The 19,261-nt window shown below is 46.2% G+C and overlaps 1 protein-coding gene across 2 annotated transcripts; it reads left to right on the top strand.

Annotated features, from left to right (window-relative positions):
• Positions 1-990: 990 nt before the first annotated feature.
• On the top strand, positions 991-19,160 carry col9a1b (collagen, type IX, alpha 1b). Of its 2 annotated transcripts, XM_030378560.1 has the most exons (38): positions 991-1,108; positions 1,245-1,318; positions 2,048-2,131; positions 2,216-2,348; positions 2,715-3,111; positions 3,613-3,696; positions 4,220-4,240; positions 4,662-4,724; positions 4,841-4,876; positions 4,988-5,050; positions 6,166-6,219; positions 6,773-6,808; positions 6,916-6,939; positions 7,081-7,134; positions 7,875-7,928; positions 8,216-8,248; positions 8,345-8,401; positions 8,536-8,589; positions 9,717-9,770; positions 10,014-10,067; positions 10,219-10,272; positions 10,378-10,431; positions 10,643-10,696; positions 10,795-10,848; positions 10,959-11,012; positions 11,663-11,707; positions 11,822-11,875; positions 11,978-12,031; positions 12,131-12,184; positions 13,219-13,290; positions 13,926-13,961; positions 14,087-14,131; positions 14,285-14,317; positions 14,452-14,598; positions 15,029-15,083; positions 16,571-16,759; positions 17,316-17,393; positions 17,968-19,160. In XM_030378560.1, exons 1-38 carry the CDS (start codon positions 1,092-1,094, stop codon positions 18,162-18,164), a joined length of 2,775 nt encoding a protein of 924 aa, XP_030234420.1. In that variant the 5' UTR covers positions 991-1,091; the 3' UTR covers positions 18,165-19,160. The 2 variants fall into 2 exon arrangements, with proteins under 2 accessions (XP_030234420.1, XP_030234419.1); XM_030378559.1 differs by lacking the exons at positions 991-1,108; positions 1,245-1,318; positions 2,048-2,131; ... (2 more) ...; positions 3,613-3,696; positions 4,220-4,240 and adding an exon at positions 3,916-4,150.
• Positions 19,161-19,261: the final 101 nt, after the last annotated feature.

The raw sequence follows: 19,261 nt of genomic DNA, 5'->3' as shown, positions 1-19,261 counted from the left end.
TAGCATCGGAAATAACAACTAAGGTCCTTTTTGATTACTAGTGTTATTCAACTGAAGTTCAAGTTCTGCAGTTTAGATTCACAATGCATAGAGACTCAGTGGAGACCCCAACAGAGGCTCTATTCACAAGGTTGTTTAGAATACAGTTTCACACTGGGGACACAAGCAGAAGTATAATACCATGGAACTATTACCATGTCACAACACACGGCTGGGATTCTTTTTGAAACCACAAAACCTGCTCACTTCAACTCATATTCTCTCCTCATTCGTACATTAGGTAATAAGACAGCAATTGTAACTTATTGCACATTTATTTGATTTTATATTGTTTATCACAATCACCAATGCCCATTTTTCATTTTTCCATTCTCCCCCTTTCTCTGTCTTTTCTTTTTTCATAAGGCACTTGATTTCTCTCAAACAATAAACCTCAAAATGAAAAGTATTCTGGTTCGTTTCTATTGCTCCCGTCACACCTCCCACTCATATAAGCAAAAATATTCAATAAAGACCTGCAGCAACCCACACGTTTTTGTTGAATGTATTAATGTCTCTCACCGTGTCCATGTTTATTCCAGAGAGAGCCTGCATAAGTCGACAGAATCCAAATATTTGGAAAGTTACTCAAAATTTCCTCATTATGACAACTACACAAAAAAACTCAAGAGTCTATGGATAGCCCTAAGAAAGTCAGTTCAAATCAGACATAGCAATCTATGCCACCCTGTAGTGATTGTCTTTTTTGTACACCTAAACGACAATTTTCTTGATTTATCACAAGCACTTCAAACACAGAAGCCATTATTAAATAATCTGTCACTTATTCTCAGATTAGTGGGCATGCAGGATTTAGCCAACGGCTGGTTGAAGGAGAGCCCGTAAGGAATGCAAAGTTGACACACAAAGATGTTGACTCACCCCCCACCAATTGGTTTGCAACAGTCAAAGCTATAAAGGGACCCTGCCACCCCAAAGGGTGACAGCAGTGTCGAAGGAGCTACTTCTACACACCACAGGTCTTGCACCCAGAGGTGGTTCGAGTGGAATCTACAGAGAGGGGCCGGTTTTCCTGTCCATCGAGCTATGAAATGTATGGATTCAAAAGGTAACTTGTACTGTGTGTGATTGTGCCGTCTGTGAATACCTTGATAGAGAGAGTGAATCACCGTACTTACACACAACAAACTGGAACTCTACTGTTGTCTGGATGTATTATGTGATTTTCTTTTTTTCCTCTTCAGGAAAAACCTCTTGTACTTCTTGTTTTGCTGCTCTGTTGTCCCACAATGTGGCTGTACAGAACTCCATTCTCAGAGTGAGTAGTTGGTCGGCTGTCTTTGTACTAATATTTAGTACAAAGACAGCCGTAGTTGTCGTAATATTTGTAGTTCCCCATTACTGCTTTACTTGTATTGTTGTATTTCAGTTTTATATAAAGATCTTGCACTACATTGCATCTCTGATTTTGCAGGCCCTGCAGAACCCCATATAGCCTACAGTTTTATTGCATTATTGAAAAGTGCATATTCGCCACAAGATCTAAAAAACTATGTATTAATGCAGATTTAAAGTGCGCGTAAGCTTAGGGCACTAGACCAAAACTGAACAGCCAACTTTTTAAACAGCATTGTCATAGAAATGGGTTCGAAGATAGGCGAGCCAGAACCAAGTCGTTAAACGGGAAACCATAAACAATCAAAGAGGACCTAATATTTATTCAGGGCAGTCTCACAGCTTTTTAAACATTGGAAGTTTACCAATCACACCGTCAAGCGTTGATGTACACAAACGCCCCCCGCCCTCGCACATAAAATGTCCTAGCTGGCGTGCATTGATTTGGAGGGTACCATCCTACCCTGGGCTGTGTTATATAACGCATGCAATATAAATAATGCATCGATGTATAGGCCTAAGCCTTTTTCTGACTTCTAGGCCTGCTGAACCATGATTTAACTTCTGAAATGTATGAAACCATCAATTGCAAAAAAGAAATAGCCCTTGGCCATTGCGCTAGTATGCTTACATTTGCTTTATTGTGCTGAAGCGGTGACAATGACATCCGAGCTTGGTGTTCAACTCCAGAGATCGGTCTGCCCCCTGGTACAAGTGGGAGACGACCGTTTTCCAGGTGAATTCATAAAACAACCATACCACTCGATCTACATCTTCGTGGTTTTGTTGGAATTCTTACCCCATGTCTCCCTCTTCTCAGGGTTTTACATCATGTTTCAGTTCCAGATTGCTGAACTGGCGAGGAGAGGAACTGTGATGAGTGTTGTGGGCTCTGCCCCGGGTCTTGTCGCTTATCAAATAGGGCCAGCTTTCAACTTCAGGATCAACACAAGGTAAAAAGAAAAAGCCCATAAAGCGTTGGATATAAAAGCAGACACTGCCTCCTAGTGGTTTATACGGTGGCGTGCCGATAGTTTACGCCTCTCCATGGTCCTGAAAGTTTTCCCAGGTTACTGACGGAAAGTAGACTATAGTGTTATATTATAGTGTTATCTATAGAATAACTGGGTTAGGGTTCGGGTTAGGTAAACAGTAAATGTATAATTCAACATAATATTCTATAATATTTATATATTATATAATATATTATAATAAAATATATTTATATTATATCAATTATACATAAATTATTTAGTTATTTATTTATAATATCATATCATATAATATTTAGTAGCCTTTTATTTCTGTGTTATTTTCAGATCAGCATATCCCTTAGGACTGCCAGAAGAGTTCGCGTTCGTAGCCGTTCTGCGCATGAGCGGCAGCACTGTGTCCAAGAGATGGAATATCTGGCAAATGCAAGATGTGAATGGAGGCGAACAAATGGCGATCGGACTTAACGGAGAATCCCAGTCCCTTGAATTCTCTTTCATTACACTTGACCATGAAAGAAGGACTGTCGTTTTCAGTTCTCTGTCATTTTTGTTCAATTCTCAATGGCACAAGGTTCTCCTGAGAGTTAACAAACAGTCTGTAAGTCTGTTCCTGGATTGTGTTTTAATTGATATTCAAGAAATACCAGTTCGAGAGAAGGTCAGCTTGGATGGCTTCACGTTGATAGGAAAACTAAAGGAAAATCCAGTGCTGGCTGTCCCGGTGAGTCTACTTGCTGAATGCATAGGCGTGTATTTAAAGCTGGTATAGGGCTGTGGAGACGATGCCAAAAGACTTCTGTAGTTAAAAACAATCGAGCAAAAAGAGAATGTATGAAAGTTATGATAAACAAATACCCAAGCCTAGCCTCAGCCCTAGTTTATTGGAAGAATAAAAAAGGTATCCAATCAAAACCAGATATGAGTCCCAATTCTACCTTTTGTTAGTTTCAATTATAAATAAATAAAACAAATAAATAAATGTTTTGATTCAAGCAAATAATGTACAATTGGAAAAAAAAAGAAAACGAAAATGAAAATGTGATTTTGTGAATTAAATAAAAAACAATCAGATCTGCATGTTAAAATACAATTTCACATTGCATTTCTTAGCTACAATGTCCCCTTTTCAATGATTAAAAAACGTCCCATTATGAGCCTATATTAATATAGGCTACAGGTATAGGCCTTCACCATTACCTTACTTTGCTCTTTCCTCTGTTAGTTTGAACTGCAATCGATGCTGATTCACTGCGACTGGACCAGACCCAGCCTAGAAACCTGCAAGGACCTGGCAGGCACAACCTCGGTAATCCTCCAGTAGGCTTACAAAGCCTACTTGTATTCGTCTAATTGCACAATTCATCAAATAATATATCATACATCTTAAGAACTATTATGGCCTAGACCTATTTAAATGACCCGCTCCGGCTGACGATTCGTTGTGCCTCTTTCGTTACTCCTCCCCCTTTGACCATATTTGGAATCTCGCCAATCGCTCCCGATAACCAAGAGGAGTCATGAATATGCATGAGCTGCTGATGGCCATGGTACCTCAGACGGTCTGATAGTTAAAGGGAACTCATTTGAGTTTGTCTGGTCCGGGGACTCCGTCTTACCAGCGAAACGCGGCGAAAGGACTAGAAAGGACTAAAGTTCACCTGTGCAGACTACTGGGAGAGGAGACCATGCTTTGGCCCCTGGGGATTCGCGGGCCACTTGTGGTGATCGCGCTGCAAATAGTCCTTCTTTGCTCCGCTCAAGTAAGACAATTTGTTTTGAATGTCTCCTTCTTTCTCTCTCTATCTCTCTCTCTCTCTCCCTTTTTGCAGATTGAGGAGACGGTGGTGCAGGTGGGTGTTAACGGTCGGAATGAAGTTGCAGCTGACTGAATGATTCCCTTCTGGGGGGACTGCATCCCCCTGGAATTCTGTCGAGCATGGATAGGCCTATAGAGGAGGAACGCCATGGAGGCATGCCTTCGGAAAATTACCCTGGAGAAATCCTTTTATAGGTTTCCTTTACCTCCTGTAATGCTTTATATTGCTTTTGATGTTGTGAAATCAACCCCCCCAGACACCTTTACTGCTGAAACCGATCAAATGCTTCAGTAGCCGCGGTTTTAAGCCAGCGCACCTGTTCATTCTTCCATTTTTATTACTGTCAGATGTCAGCACAAGAACACCAAGCAGGATAATGTGAAATTTAAACTGTGTGATCCTTTGAGTCGAGTTCAAACCGACATTGAGAGTAATTATTTGATGTTCATTTTAGAGGGAAAAGGGAGCCGTTGGCCCCCCCGGGCCTGCTGGTGTACCAGGAATTGATGGCGTGGACGTAAGTCCTCTCAAGGAGCAGATTTGATCTTTGTGACAAAGCTGCAATAATCATTCTTGAAAAATTATTGAAATGAGTTATGTCCAAAATCATTGAGTCTCACTTTGACGTTACAGGGGGCGAGAGGTCCAGACGGCGACGACGGACCCTCTGTAACTATAAACGCATCATTAAGAACATACTGATTGTTTTCTCTTGCATTGTGAGCAGCGTTTGATGGATTGACTTGGGGGGACTGTGATGGTGTCCTCTTGTGTATTCAGGGAGCAGATGGCGATGCAGGTAAACCTGGCTCAGCGGGGCTACCGGGTGAACCTGGGGACGACGTGAGTGTGTTGTTGTTGTTGGTGTTTGTAAAATACATCCATTTTAATTTTGACGGGTGTGTGGTTTTAAATAGCTGTAGTGTTGTTAATTAGGTCTAGATCGAGGATGAACCAATCCAAGGGGTGTTTTTGCCTAACATGCTCTCACATGTCAATCATGTGCAATACATCATGATCAATCAAATTTCCACTTTAACACATCTACGGTTTGAAGTTTGCAAGAAAACTGAATGCAGGGAATTCTTTAAAGGGGAGGAAGACACATTTTCTTTTAACCAGGAACTCAGGCCTTATTCGCTTTTGCTTTTGAACGGAATGGTTAAGAAAACAGCCAGACAAAATATTGTGGCTGAACAACAAACAAATAAATTATTGAGTGCTTTGAGTTAATCAATACATTCACACAAGTCGATTTTACATTTCTAGAGTGATTAACCTTTTTTGTTAAACTTTGTTATCCGTACATTATTAAACTTATAAGCGGGCATCCGTTTTTATCCGTTAAATAACATGATACGAATATTCACATGTACACTGCAAGTTCCCACAGCACAAGGGCCGTATTGATGGTCTGTTGGAGCCTAGTGTTGAGAATCCTCAGAACAGTGTGGAATGGTACCTGTCACTGGGTTTGTTTGAGGAGAGCCGGGGAGGAATGTGGCCCTTCACTGAAACTCCCCCAACAACAGGCCCACAGAACCATAGCCCGCTCTGCTGTATTCCCCCTACAGTGTATGTACTGTATCTAGGTTTATCTCACTGGTGTTCGATGTCTTGAGATGAGCCATTGGACCGAGCCGGCACGCGGGTCGTTTATCACCGTGCTGGAAGAGGGGGAGGGGTGTAGTGGTGAAGGTTATTAATAGTGTAACTCCTCCCTCTAGTAGGACATCTGTTACCAGAAAAATTAGAAATACTTCAGAACTATAGTAGCACATAATATATATTGTCAGGAGGAGTTTGGGGGGACATTTTTAAGCTTGAACAGAAAAAGGTGTGAGATCACCGCAATCCCCTTTGCGTTTCCTCTTTCACCCATTTGGAAGGGGTGGGAGGGGGTAGGGTGAGTGTTTGTGATGATGTATTAGTAAGGCGTAATGTTCCCTCCTCTGCAGGGTCTGACCGGGCCCATCGGAGATGCCGGCCTGGACGGTCTCACCGGACCCAAAGTGAGTGACTAATGAGGCCCTTTTCTCCTCCTCCTCCTCTTCCCCTGGACTGGTTCGCCCACCGGCGCCCAGCGCACCATACCGCAGGGCGCTACGGCAGGAATTACCATGCGTGAAGCAATGCCTTATGACAAATGAGACCTAATCCGCCAAGTGGTTGCCAGTGAGCTCTGTGGGGAACGGAGCCCAGCCATTGGTCCTCATTAAAGATACACATTGCTAGGTCAAGAGTGCCCAAGCTGCTCAGTCATGGGACCTGCCAGAGGAATGCTAAATCAGTCCCGCCCCCCAGACCCTGAGCGGCTGGGTTTTAGCCTCAGTGTTTTCATCTCAACAGAGACCAGGAGCAATTATAAAGTAGTATGTGGATGCATTAGATGTAGAACCATCAAAAGAATACCCAAAAGATATGCCAAATAAAAGTCGATATCAGAAATGTAAGTTCCTATGGCTTTTTTCAAGGCTTTGTCTGCATTTAGTTTAGCGACTTTAGCTGCTGGCTCCTTGGGTATTGCCGACGATGCGATGATATGTTGTATTCTTTGATCTCCAGGGGGAACCTGGCCGGGCAGGACCGCGTGGCTCTGCTGTGAGTTTAAACCCACTCCCTCCCTCTCTGGGCATCCATCACAAACAGATTGAACCCGTATCTCTTGCACTTTCCGATGACTTGATTGCAATTCTCTCTGTCCTCAGGGTGTGGGACCAGACGGAGTTCCAGTAAGTCATCTCATTTGTCTTGTGGTGTTAGTCACAATCATGGAACGCTCTCTCTGCTACGACAGATGCTCGTCGGCATAGTGATGCCAGAGCCCTAATGGATGATGAACACGCCAGTGATTTTTGTCTGTCTTTGATCAGGGGCCTCCGGGGCCTGGAGGACTTCTGGGTGAACTTGGGAGAGCGGGTCCACACGTGAGTACCCACACGCAGTCAGGGAGGGACTTCGGCTGCCCCCTCGGAATCTAGTTCCTGGGTCAACGGGAGACCCATTAAAAATACACAAATTAGTCATGATTATATAAATAATACAAAATGAAACGAGACAGGACTTCCTTAATCCCAGATGGGATTGATTTGGGTGTCGCAGCAGAAAGTACGGTAAAATAAATGAAAAACAATACATGAGAAACAGGGTTGATGCTTGGCAGGTGAGAAATAACTATGGTTAGCACAGAGCAGAATATAAACTCAAGATAGTGCATTTTGCATCGTTGGTTGAATGAACTTATTGTAAGTCGCTTGGGACCAGATCCTAATATATCTAATGTTATGTTATGTAATGCTATTTAAAAGGGGTCCACTGTTACCCTGCCTCAGAAATCCTGCTTCTGAAAGTAATCTTCCATAGAATAAAACATTTTTATTTATGTCTTTCGGGGACTATAGACTTATATTTTTGGAATATTTTATGATACTGCATAATTTAATAATTCACCCAAATCCCAAAGTGGATCATGGGATGAAATGGCTGAATGCATTCTCCCTGTTTGTGTTTGAGTGTGTGTGTGTGTGTGTGTGTGTGTGTGTGTGTGTGTGTGTGTGTGTGTGTGTGTGTGTGTGTGTGTGTGTGTGTGTGTGTGTGTGTGTGTGTGTGTGTGTGTGTGTGTGTGTTTGAGTCGTGTCTCCTCATCTGATCTCTCACTGACCCACAGGGAGACATCGGTGTGAGGGGTCCTGGGGGACCTCGCGGAGCCGTCGGACCCCGGGTAAGTCATCCTCCTGTCCCCTCAAACCTGTACGAGGGTGGAGGCTGTGATATAAAACACTACAGCTTTAGTTCAATTCAATTTGATTTGTATAGCCCTTAATCACCATTACAGTCCCAAAGGGCTTGACAGGCCACGTATTTATGATGGTTTATTTAGTTTGTGGTCTGAGATCTCTGAGCGTGGTGTGGCGGAGCTTCATAGAGATAATCAAAGATGCCGACGTGAGTTAATCATTATCAGCGGCCGTGGGTCTAACTGTGTGTTTCCTGTTCATTATTTTAAAGGGTGCCTCTGGCGCACTTGGAAGCACTGAGATGGTAAGAGCTGGCTTTCGGATCCATTTCCATACTTTTTTAATGCACCTGAATTGTGAGACGAGAAATAGTTTGCAACGGGTTTCCTTTGTCGTTTAGTGCCCCAACGCCTGTCCGTCCGGTACCTCGGGACATCCCGGGCTCCCTGGAATGAAGGTACAGCGCGAAACACAAATTAAAATACATAGCCTGATTCAAACGGTTGAACACAGTTCAACTGTTATGCTGTTTGTGTGTTCGGTGCATTTGTGCCGGTGAACTACTAATATCTTCTCTCTTAATACTCATAGGGCCACAAAGGAGTGAAGGGAGATGGAGGAGAGCCTGGTAAACAAGGGCACAAGGTAAGAAGGCCAGGGTGACTCTAGAGGGAGGGGCTTAGGCCTCGTCAGGTCCAGCCTGGCGACACTCAATCAGCAGCCGCCTTGCCTGTTTCCATTAGAACCTGTTCAGCAGACGGATGAATCTCATCCTGGAATCAATCCTTTGAAATGCCTCAGTAACCGCTGCGTGCAGAAACCAACATTTCGCGTCGGCTAACACATGGCGTTCATATATAATCACAGCCTCGATTTAACGATAAGTTCCCACGGCGAGTGCCTTTTCGAGTTATACATATTCTCCGGGTGATCCTTCAGTGGCGGCAACCATCGAATGGGAACATGATTTATACACAGAAAACGCCATCTTCACACAGACAATGTGTAACGTATCCATTCACCATATAAATGGTAATGAGCTCCCGAGGCCCTATCTCCTCGTATCACCTCCTGTCCCCTCCTGATTTACCGTCGGTCTTCTGCCCCACGTCTCTGGGTATCATGATCTGGGAGAAGGATGGCAACGCCCTGGAAAGAACCGTCTTGGCGCCTTTTCCCCTCCCTCGTTCCGTTCACAAATGACCTCGGGTTGTGTTCTCTCTCACGGTGGCGGGATTGAGACAAATGCTGGCTGGCACGAGCGTTGTTCGGTAATATCGAAGATTTATTGCTTGATGAATGACATTTGAGCATCCGTGAAGCACTACAACGGGGTATTAGTCAGCTGTCGAAAGGGGGACGGAGAGCACCGCCTCTGTGACAGGTGAGGTGCACTGTCATAACCTCAGAGGGGCTATCAACAAACACAAAATACCCGGATTAATAGTTCATACAACGACACACTTAGTTAGTAGAAATGATCAGATATTCATACCGCAGAATGATTGTGACTGTTACATAAAGTGTGTACTTGTCCCTCTAACCATACACATATAAGTATGGAAGAAAGCTATTCACATAGAATTGAATTAGAATACGTAATTTAACATCGGAACATCTATGTCAACTGTCAGCACCATCTCAAACCCTCAAATGTTCTCTTGAAGGAAGCTCATTGGTCGGAAACGGGACGAGTCGATGACATCATCCAGTGTGCCGATGTTCTAGTGATCGTCTCCGTGCTGATCTTGATGATGTGGTGTGGGTTTCAGGGCGAGGAGGGAGAACAGGGAAGCCTGGGCGAGGTCGGGACCCAAGGCCCAACAGTAAGCACATCTCCTGCTCCGGAAAATAACGCAAATGAATGTCCTTCTCCAAGATGGCCGCACCCAGTTGGACCCCTGCTTAGTCCCATATTCCCCCTCTCATCCCCCTTCTTGTGCCGCATTCTCCTCCTCCTTCATGCGATGTATTGTACAGTAAGCGGCTTTGGATAGGAGCGCCTGCTAAACGACTAAACAGTAGAAAAGTCCTCCATGCTGTTGTTGTTGTTGTTGTTGTGAATCCAGGGCCCGCAGGGACACAGAGGAGCCACGGGTATGATGGGCCCCAAGGGAGACAGGGTAAGCGTTCCTCTGTCCCCCCTCCCAGTGCACCGCCACCCCCCGTTTTAAGTACATTTGTGACGATTTATGCAATGGAAGGCTGTGTGCAATCATTTACCCTTCTAATTAAGACCGATAATGAGGCTAATCCACCCACTTTCCCGGGCAGGGCTTCCGGGGACACGATGGAGAACCCGGTCCCCTGGGTGTTGCGGGTGCTATGGTGAGTCCCCCCCCCCCCCCCCGCCCCCCCGAATGATGTAATGGTTTGCCTCGGTCTGGTTTGTTCCCAGGGAGTGTGGTGTAACTGCTCGCTGTGTTGTTTCAGGGGGATGGAGGCCAGAGGGGACCTTTGGGGGAGGTCGGGCCTAAAGGAGAGACGGTGAGTGTCAACCCGCGCAAACGCAAACAGTGAAACATCCTGTTTATGTGTGACTGTCGTTTGCATGTTATTATTATCAGGGGTCATTATTCCTTTTTAATCAAGAACCCGAGAAGCCGTTTCATTTTTGACGTCTTGGCAACTGAAGTCAGTCGAAGAATGTACCGTTGTGTCCGTTGGAATTGTTTAATGGGTCCAAAGTCTCTTTCAGGGTGTACTAGGGCCGAGAGGAATCACAGGTCTTCCAGGCCCGAAGGGAGAGGGTGTAAGTGTCCTATTCGCAGGCAATTATTCTCTTTTGCTTTCTGTTCTCTGTGTTATTGTCGCAAGATACTTAATTTAGTTTGTCCTGTTGATAATCAGGGCCTACCGGGCGTGGATGGGCGGGAGGGAATTCCTGGAATGCCGGGAGGAAAAGTAAGTTGTGTTTCAATCTCTGTCATGAAAACAATCAATATTCAATTTTTTTATATATTTGATGAAAATATGATTGCTCTGGTTATGTATTATTATCTGTTCGTCTGTAGGGAGGTGTTGGAAAGGCTGGAGTACCTGGGGAGGTTGGACTTCAGGGACTTCCTGTAAGTATGACCTTTGACCTCGAGCTATTTGATACTCTCAGTGATTGGACGCCTCTTGGTAAAGCACTAAATATTAGGATTTATAATATCGCAGTTTCGAGGATAATTAAATTATAACAACGTTAACTTTGGCAGATTGAGATTAACACTACATTTCAGCGCTCACGTTTGAAATTAGATATTATTATGTGCACAGTGCTGCTCGCGATAACTTACTTCTGGAGCACAACAAAAGAAGTGTGAAGCAGTCCTGTCTGACCAATCATTGATCTGATAAACATCACATTAGCGAATCAATGAGCAGATATGGCCCAGCTGACCTTGGCAGGGCCTTCATTGATTTTCCAGTCTCACCGGTACTGATGTGATTCGACCACAGAAAAGACTGTCAACGTGACGCTTTTGTGGATGAAAAGATGAACCAGCCTTTGAGCTGTTTCTACCGGAGCCTTACCCAGGGCTCTGATGATAAGGTGGTGCCGATAGAATTTGGCCGCGCTATTAAAAACCACGACACAAACGGAACTTCAATGGAACTTACGATCACAGACTAGAACTGAAACTGTTTATTTGTTTTATGCTGAGGGCGCAATCTATCATTGTTTTCTTTATGTAGATCAAACTTTCCTTTGTGCTGTTTGTGTTTGTAGGGTTTACCTGGTGTACCCGGACCAAAGGGATTAGGTGGACCAAAGGTTTGTCAGCCCTTTCTGTTTTAAGAATATTTAAATGGTGCTGCACGCTACCTTTGTACCGTGCCCAGTGAAGTGTTCAAAATGGCCACCATTGTTTTGTTTTCTTCTTTCCAGGGAGACTCTGGCAAACAGGGCTTCCTAGGAACAATGGGTTCCACGGGCAAAGCAGTAAGTGTGCCAACACTCCCAAAAACCGTCAGATGAGGGCTTGTGGTACCCCCTTTCTAAATAATACTGGGTCACTCGCTGATTCTCATTGTCCCACCACAGGGAGAGCAAGGAGTGTCAGGAGAAGTGGGACCAGTTGGGCCAATCGGATCATCCGTAAGTCTCTCTTTCTTTCAACAAATGTGTTCCAATTGTTGCTATTGGTTCATTGTTTTCTATTGTGTGTATTGAGTTGTTTTTTCTGGATTCCTGCAGGGAGAAATCGGGGAGCATGGCCCCCTTGGACCGGCAGGAAAGCCAGGTGGAAGGGTGAGCAGCAACCTTAACTGTTGTGTTGGTGTTGGTGCTACCGCATGAAAAATCATTTGATTCTATTCCCAGCTTTCATTGTTCGCCGTAGATATTTGAGAGTATAGTATATCGCTTTTCAGTGGAAGATTTAAACGTTTTCCAATGAACGAACCGTTTTCTAACTAATGGTGGAGAGGCGAAACGCTTGGCTGCTAATTACGTTGAGAACACAAAAGGCATCCAAAAATAACCAATCGCCCTTTCACATGACTTGACTGGATCATTTTTAATGAACGGGTCGGGCTTTTAGAGTGGGTCTCTTACCCACAGACGCACGGCGACGGATTTTCCACCGTGCACGGTACAACGCTGCGAATAATTAGCCGTGGTATTTATGTCGGTTCACAAACAAACACCCACAAAAGAACACAAAACCAGAGAAGAATGTACGGAGAACAAGGGGGATTCAGGGGGAAAACAGACGAGGGTCGGTTGGCCGCGGTTCCACTGGAATGTCTCACAGAACCGGCCCGGAGGGGGGATCTCGCCGGGGCCCTATTTTCACAGTAAGAGGAGACTCCCAGGCCCGGTGAGCCACCCCGACTGAAAGGGCTCTCTGTTCTCCTGGCATTCCGCAGGCAGACAGCCGCTGATCAAAGGTGCGCTCCGGGTAGGGGTCCACAGGACACGATCAGAACCCGGGCCCCCTATAGCGCTGCAGCAGACAGGGCCGAGGATAATGTCATGCCTGCGTTGTGCCTGCACTACTCGCTTACAGCTCCCTGCGTGCACTCACCCGTGAATTACGCTCTGTTTTCTTCCCTCCCTGTCGCATCCCGACAATTGTATATATTTAATTCATAGAATATCCCCGTTTATTCTCGTATTCTCCTCAAGGTGACATTCTCGTTGCTCGTGAAAAAGGAAAAAAACGATGAGCGATCATTTCTTGTGTAAAAAACGCAAGGTGACTTGATAGGTTTACAGTCCGGCTCTGATGTGGTGGTCTCACACGCACTCCTTGCGGGGGGGGCTGTGCTGCTATCTTGCAGGGACCTAAAGGCGACCTTGGGCTGTCCGGAATACCTGGACCTCCAGGCCTGCCCGGAGTCAAGGGAGAGCGGGTAATAATAACACACACACACACACACTCCAGGCTCTCACACACAACCAAGCACATGCACTCACGTACGCACACACACACACTGCACGCACACACACACACACACACACACACGCTGACACATACACTCACACATTCACACACACACTGCACTCATACACTTACATACACACACACACACACACATGCACTGCGGGCTCACACACACACACACACACACCGCACACACACACACGCACGCACGCACACACACACACACACACGGCAGACTCAAACACACACACACACACACACACACATACAAAAACTGCAGACTCCCACACACACATACACACTGCAGACTCGCAAGTTATCTTTGGATCTGTAGATAGCTGCGCAGCTAAGCCAGTGCACTGCACTCCCAAGCCAGCCCTGGACAGACCTAGAGTATGTTGGTGCTGTGCAATGTACCAGAGACCGCAGATCCAATATTCTCCATCAAGACGATACAGAAGTCATTAAGGCCTCGCATTAAAGAACCCGATTCTCGGCTCCCTCTAGTGCTTCTAATCTTAAGAAGTGTCTTGCATCCCTTGTAGTTCTCTCACAAGTTACTGTTGATAATACAATATCAAATGTTTCTTTTGACTGTTCCAGGGAGATTCTGGTGAGGCAGGACCGAAGGGCGAACAGGTATGAGGAATTCAACCGCCAAACAATGATGAATCGTCGCAAACAGCAAAGCAGCAGTAATGGAAATACAGCGCAGAGATTGCGTTTGATTGCTGAAAATGAAAGATCATTTTTTTTGTTCGAAGGGTACACAAGGAGCAGAGGGAAACCCAGGAGACAAAGGCGATGGCGTGAGTTGATGCATCAACGTACAAAACATTCACATTCAAAAAAAAAAAAAAAAAAAGCGTCACTATCAGATGCAATATCAAAGGTCCGCGTTGTGGATCACTTTACTCCCACTTCTCACTGATGGGGTTTTTCTTTCGCAATCCTTCTTCCAGGGTGACGCCGGTGACTTGGGAGCCAAGGGAGACGTAAGATTGAACATACGAAACCTAACACGCACGCGCACCTCCCATTACCAGGGATTATTATTCGCTGCAGGAAATGAATTTCGGGTTGACTGTCGTGTGTGATCACTGCTCCTCTCCGTTCTGGTGCTTTGTAGGTCGGTCGCCCCGGGGAGCCAGGCAACCGAGGGCCCGAGGGGAGCCGGGGCCAGCCTGGCGTCGAGGGCCCCGAGGGGAGCCCCGGGCCCCGGGGTGTGCAGGGGAACAGGGGCCTGCCCGGCGTCCGCGGCACACAGGGTCCAGCGGTACGGCTCGCGTCGGGTTAACGAGCAGCGGGCGTTTAGAGGAATGGGGTCGTGATGAATATTAGATGAAGGCACAGACATAGGGGGGGGGGACAAGACAAGGACTGAGTACGACGAAACTTTGGAGCCTGAAAAATGTATCTTTATTCTTATTTTAAGGGAGAACCAAAAAAAGACCTAGCTCTTAATTATGTTGAATTACAAAAAGAAAAAAAGGCAAATATATTCAATCGCCCTTTACTTGACTTTTTTAAAGTTGGTCTCTTTCAGACACAAGGAGGATAAATGCTTTCAACGGATGCATGCATAAACACATAAGGATTCATAAATCATAAGTAGCCTTCTAAGCTATTAGTACATAGCGTACACATGCAGTACGAGATTCTATGCAAACTCATGCTTTTGGTTCTGTTTCTTGTGTCCCACACAGGGGAAACAGCCCAGCGACACGCATATCCGGCAGGTTTGCATGCGAGTCATGCAAGGTAAGACCTCCATTCATCCCTGGCTTGTCCCTCATCCCGTGCCTTTTAATCAGTCCCGGGATTACACAATCCCCCCCCGATGCTCACCGCGGGCCCCCGGAATCCCACCGCCTTGCTGGGTCTGATTAAAAGATCAGCCGACATCCCAAACACAAGGGCTCGAAACATGCTTCAAACGGTGTTTGTATGATGAATGAAGGAAGGAAGACCCTGGATTTATTTAGTTGTTGTGGATTTTAAATCCCGGCGAGTTCAGAGATGTTCCACCGAGGGGGGTCTTTCTGTGTTCCTTCCTTTCCTGCGCCTCCTCTCTCCTCCCCTCTCATCTCCTCCCCGTTCCTTGCTTCTCCACAACTCATCACCTAAGCTCATGACTTTTTTATACCCCCGCCAACCCCCCTCCCTCCCTCCCTCCCCTCCCCTCCCTCCCTCCCTCACCCCCATGTGCTGAAAAATTAATTTCACCTCCAGCAGACCTGCACTTCTCCGCTCTGAGCAGAGACCGCTGGGATAAGAAATGTTCAATAGGAAAAAAAGAAAAAGAAACCAAAAAAAAAAGGAGAAAGTCTGCCAGCCAAGCAGCCACCACTACGCATTTTTATCAGGGAGCCCAGAGCGGAAATCTTCAGTGCAAAATACCATCCTGCAAAGACCGCCCCGACGCTCCTAGGACTCATGTAATTTCCCTTTATCGCTCGGTGCACGTCTTGCGTGTCGCCGGGGGGACTCAAATGAAGGACTATTTTCTTCATTCAAATTGCTGAATGTGAATTGGAGGCTGAAGTCACGCAAGACTTCAGGAGGACTTCATGACCTGTTCGCCCCCGCTACACCCCCCCCCCCCCCCTCTCCACCCCCCCTCTCCCCAGTGCTCCCTCTATTTCTCCGTCTCTTTATTCGGGATCTGAAGGCTCCCAACTCACTGATGGGGAGTATAGACAGTAGAACTCGCCAGAGGGCTATTCAGAATACTGACACACGAGCACGCGCACACACGCGCACAGACACACTGAAACACTAACACAGGATCTGACTGGCGCTAGAAAAAAAGTTGAATTGTCTGACTCACCAGCAATGTCTCATACGCCTCAGTCTTCGACTTAAAGTCTGCAATGTGTTCCTCGAGTTCCATCAAGGTGTGAAACAACACGAGCCCTTACGAATCACATCATTGATGCACGAAAAGGATTTGAGTCAAGCATGGAGTCGTTTTGGACTCAGGGCAGTGCAGTGTATCAATGAGGTTGCAACAACATCAGCAGCTGTATCACCAGGGGGAACAGAAAGGCATTATGGGTATCCTCATTCGTATTGAAGCAATGTCATCGCATCAACAGTCAACAGTTATTCAACGCAGTGGAACCAGTAGTAGCAGTGGTGGAGGCGATTCCCATTAAAGCCTCCAGTATGGACTTTAGGTTTAACCGGTATGATATTGTGTATGTTGACCCGTTTTTTTCCTGCTTTTGTTTTGCGCCCCCCAACAGAACAGCTGGCCCAGTTAGCTGCTAGCCTGAGGAGGCCGGAGTCTGGCATGGCCGGCCTTCCGGGTAGACCAGGACCCCCCGGTGTTCAGGGGGCGCAGGGGGACAACGGCTTCCCTGGCCAGGCGGGCTCCAGAGGCCTGCCGGGCCTCAAAGGACCCCTCGGGATGCTCGGAGCCAAGGGGCCCAAAGGTTACCTGTCCCTTGTTACAGGGATTCCTTTATCTGATGTGTGCGTGTGTGTGTGTGTGTGTGTGTGTGTGTGTGTGTGTGTGTGTGTGTGTGTGTGTGTGTGTGTGTGTGTGTGTGTGTGTGCGTGTGTGTGTGTACGTGTGTGTGTACGTGTGTGTGTACGTGTGTGTGTACGTGTGTGTACGTGTGTGAGTGTGTGTGTGTGTCTGTGTGTGTGTGCGTGTGTGATCTTTCATGGTGCCAAGCGTGCTGTTACTTCATGTAATAATAAAGGAATGTGTGTTTGTGTGTACGTGTGTGTGTGTGTGTGTGTGCATGCATTTGTTGATTTATGCGTGTGCGAGGGTGTGTGTGTGTTCACGCATGGCTTTACATATGTATGTGTGTGTCAAAAATCGAAGTCAACACTATTGTCGATTAACAAACATGTGCAAGAAAAATAGAGAAGTCGAAATTGCGTTTGTCTCTGAGCCACGTTACAAAAGTATAAAATTAGGTGAAATGTAAAGAATAAGTAATGTTTACAATAAATAAATTCTAACGCTGTGTCCTGCAGGGGAATCGGGCGACCGAGGAAGCAGGGGCCCCACTCTGCGAGGGGCCAAAGGTCAACCGGGACCTCCAGGTCTACCCGGTGAGTACTCTCATCCTCACATACACACACTGGGACCGACTGAGCCTCGAAGTCTACCCGGTCAGTGCTCCCAGTACTCCCATCCTCACCGTCTACCCAAGCTGGGACAGTCTGGGCGTGTTCATCGGTGGAGTTCCTTTGGAAAGTGCAGAAGAAGAGGCGTAGAAAGAGAGCATCAAAACGAACCAAAGAAAAGCCGTCAAAAACTCAAAGCCTCGTGGATACTGGTGATCCACAAGGCAGGGTGTTCAGTACTTACACTCGCATCGACTTCACCCAGCCCGGGCGTACGCACGGCTTCCATTTTAAGACGGATAGAAGATAGAAAGATCGAATGCTTTAATTTTCATTCAGGTAAACACAGGTAAACTTAACATGACTCTTGAGTTGAGAGGCAAAAGAAAAGCAGGGGCTCAGCGATACGCGCCCGCCTGTAGCCCATGCTTCGAACTTAGCCTCTCTCGTAGCTAGGCAACACAGGATGGCTCAGGCGTACGTCTCACAACACACACACACCCCCCCGTCAGAGTCCATCGTCTCACGCGACTTCCCCCTCACACCGCTTTTTTTTCAGGCGAGCCCGGGAAGCCCGGGTACGGGACGGACGGACGGGACGGGGAGAGGGGCCCCCCCGGGTCACACGGACAGCAGGGCGTTCCCGGGCCCCCTGGTTCCGCCGGCCACAACGGCTACTGCGACCCCTCCTCCTGCAACCTCCAGGCCGGACTCCAGGCGCTGGACTCAAACATCAAGGGCCCCGGGGACAACTGAGAGAACACTCTGGGAGGAAACGCACACTCGGTCACAGAAGAGGAACGCATCGACAAACCAAGACGACGACGACGACAACAACAACAATAGCAACAACAGAGAGACTGATCTCCGGAGCACACAGCACTCTCCCAGGGGAGTTCCTCCTCACCCCCATTAACCAGTAGCTTCGTCACCATGTCTTCTTTGTTTTGTTTTTGTGCTAGCCTTACCCCCGCCGAAAGGATTGTCCCCTGCAGAGGGCCAAAGGTCAACAGTACCGCTCAGCTTGGCTACAGAATACAACGGGTGCTTTTAAAATGGGTTTCATACATGGGTGCTCCCGTTCTGGCCAGACACATGTAACATGTAATGTGTTTGTGCGGTTTGGTTTTACTCCCAGTTCTGCGTCGTGTTCCATTTGTCCTGTTCTATTTATGTGTTTTTTAAAAATTGTTATTCATTTTTTTCCCACAAACAAGCTATGCAATACACAGTAAATCAGAAATAGAACTTTGTTCATCACACGTGTGCCTTATCCAATATTTTGTATCATGGACCAAAGATAAAACCTGCTGAAGTCTTAAACATGTTAAACAGTAGGTGATGGAAAAAACGATTTAATTTGAACCCTGCAGGCTTCCAAATAAAACTGGTGTAATGGTGGTTTTCATCATGCCCCAGTGACTAACTAATAATTGTGAGCTGGAAATCTTTTCAGTCGTGCTGGTTTATTTTCTCTCACCTGCATTTCAACGTAGTGATATATTTCGTCTGATTGTACAGAAGGGGATGCAGCAGTGTTGATGCATTTATGGTGACTTGCTTCAGTTTTAAGTATTGTTTCAATCCAGGACCTCCTTTGCAACATTTTAAAGATTAATTTATCAATCTATTATCGAGATGGAGGGATACCTTGTAAAAAAAGACGAAATGCAAAGCAATATTAAAGTGAGTTGTAAATTGTGTTTTATACTCATGAAATAAAGCCAAAATGACAAGGCTTATTGAAGTCAAGCTGGATTCCTTAAATATATCCATTGGTCGTCAAATCTATGTATTGTGTACATTATCGATTTCCCCAGTGTTTTACAACAGGAAGTATGGCACTTGATACC

This window comes from Gadus morhua, chromosome 15 (assembly GCF_902167405.1).
Source record: "Gadus morhua chromosome 15, gadMor3.0, whole genome shotgun sequence".
Taxonomy (NCBI): Eukaryota; Metazoa; Chordata; class Actinopteri; order Gadiformes; family Gadidae; genus Gadus; species Gadus morhua.
The sequence above is the reverse complement of the archived record's forward strand: the minus strand, read 5'-3'. Positions and strand labels throughout refer to the sequence as shown.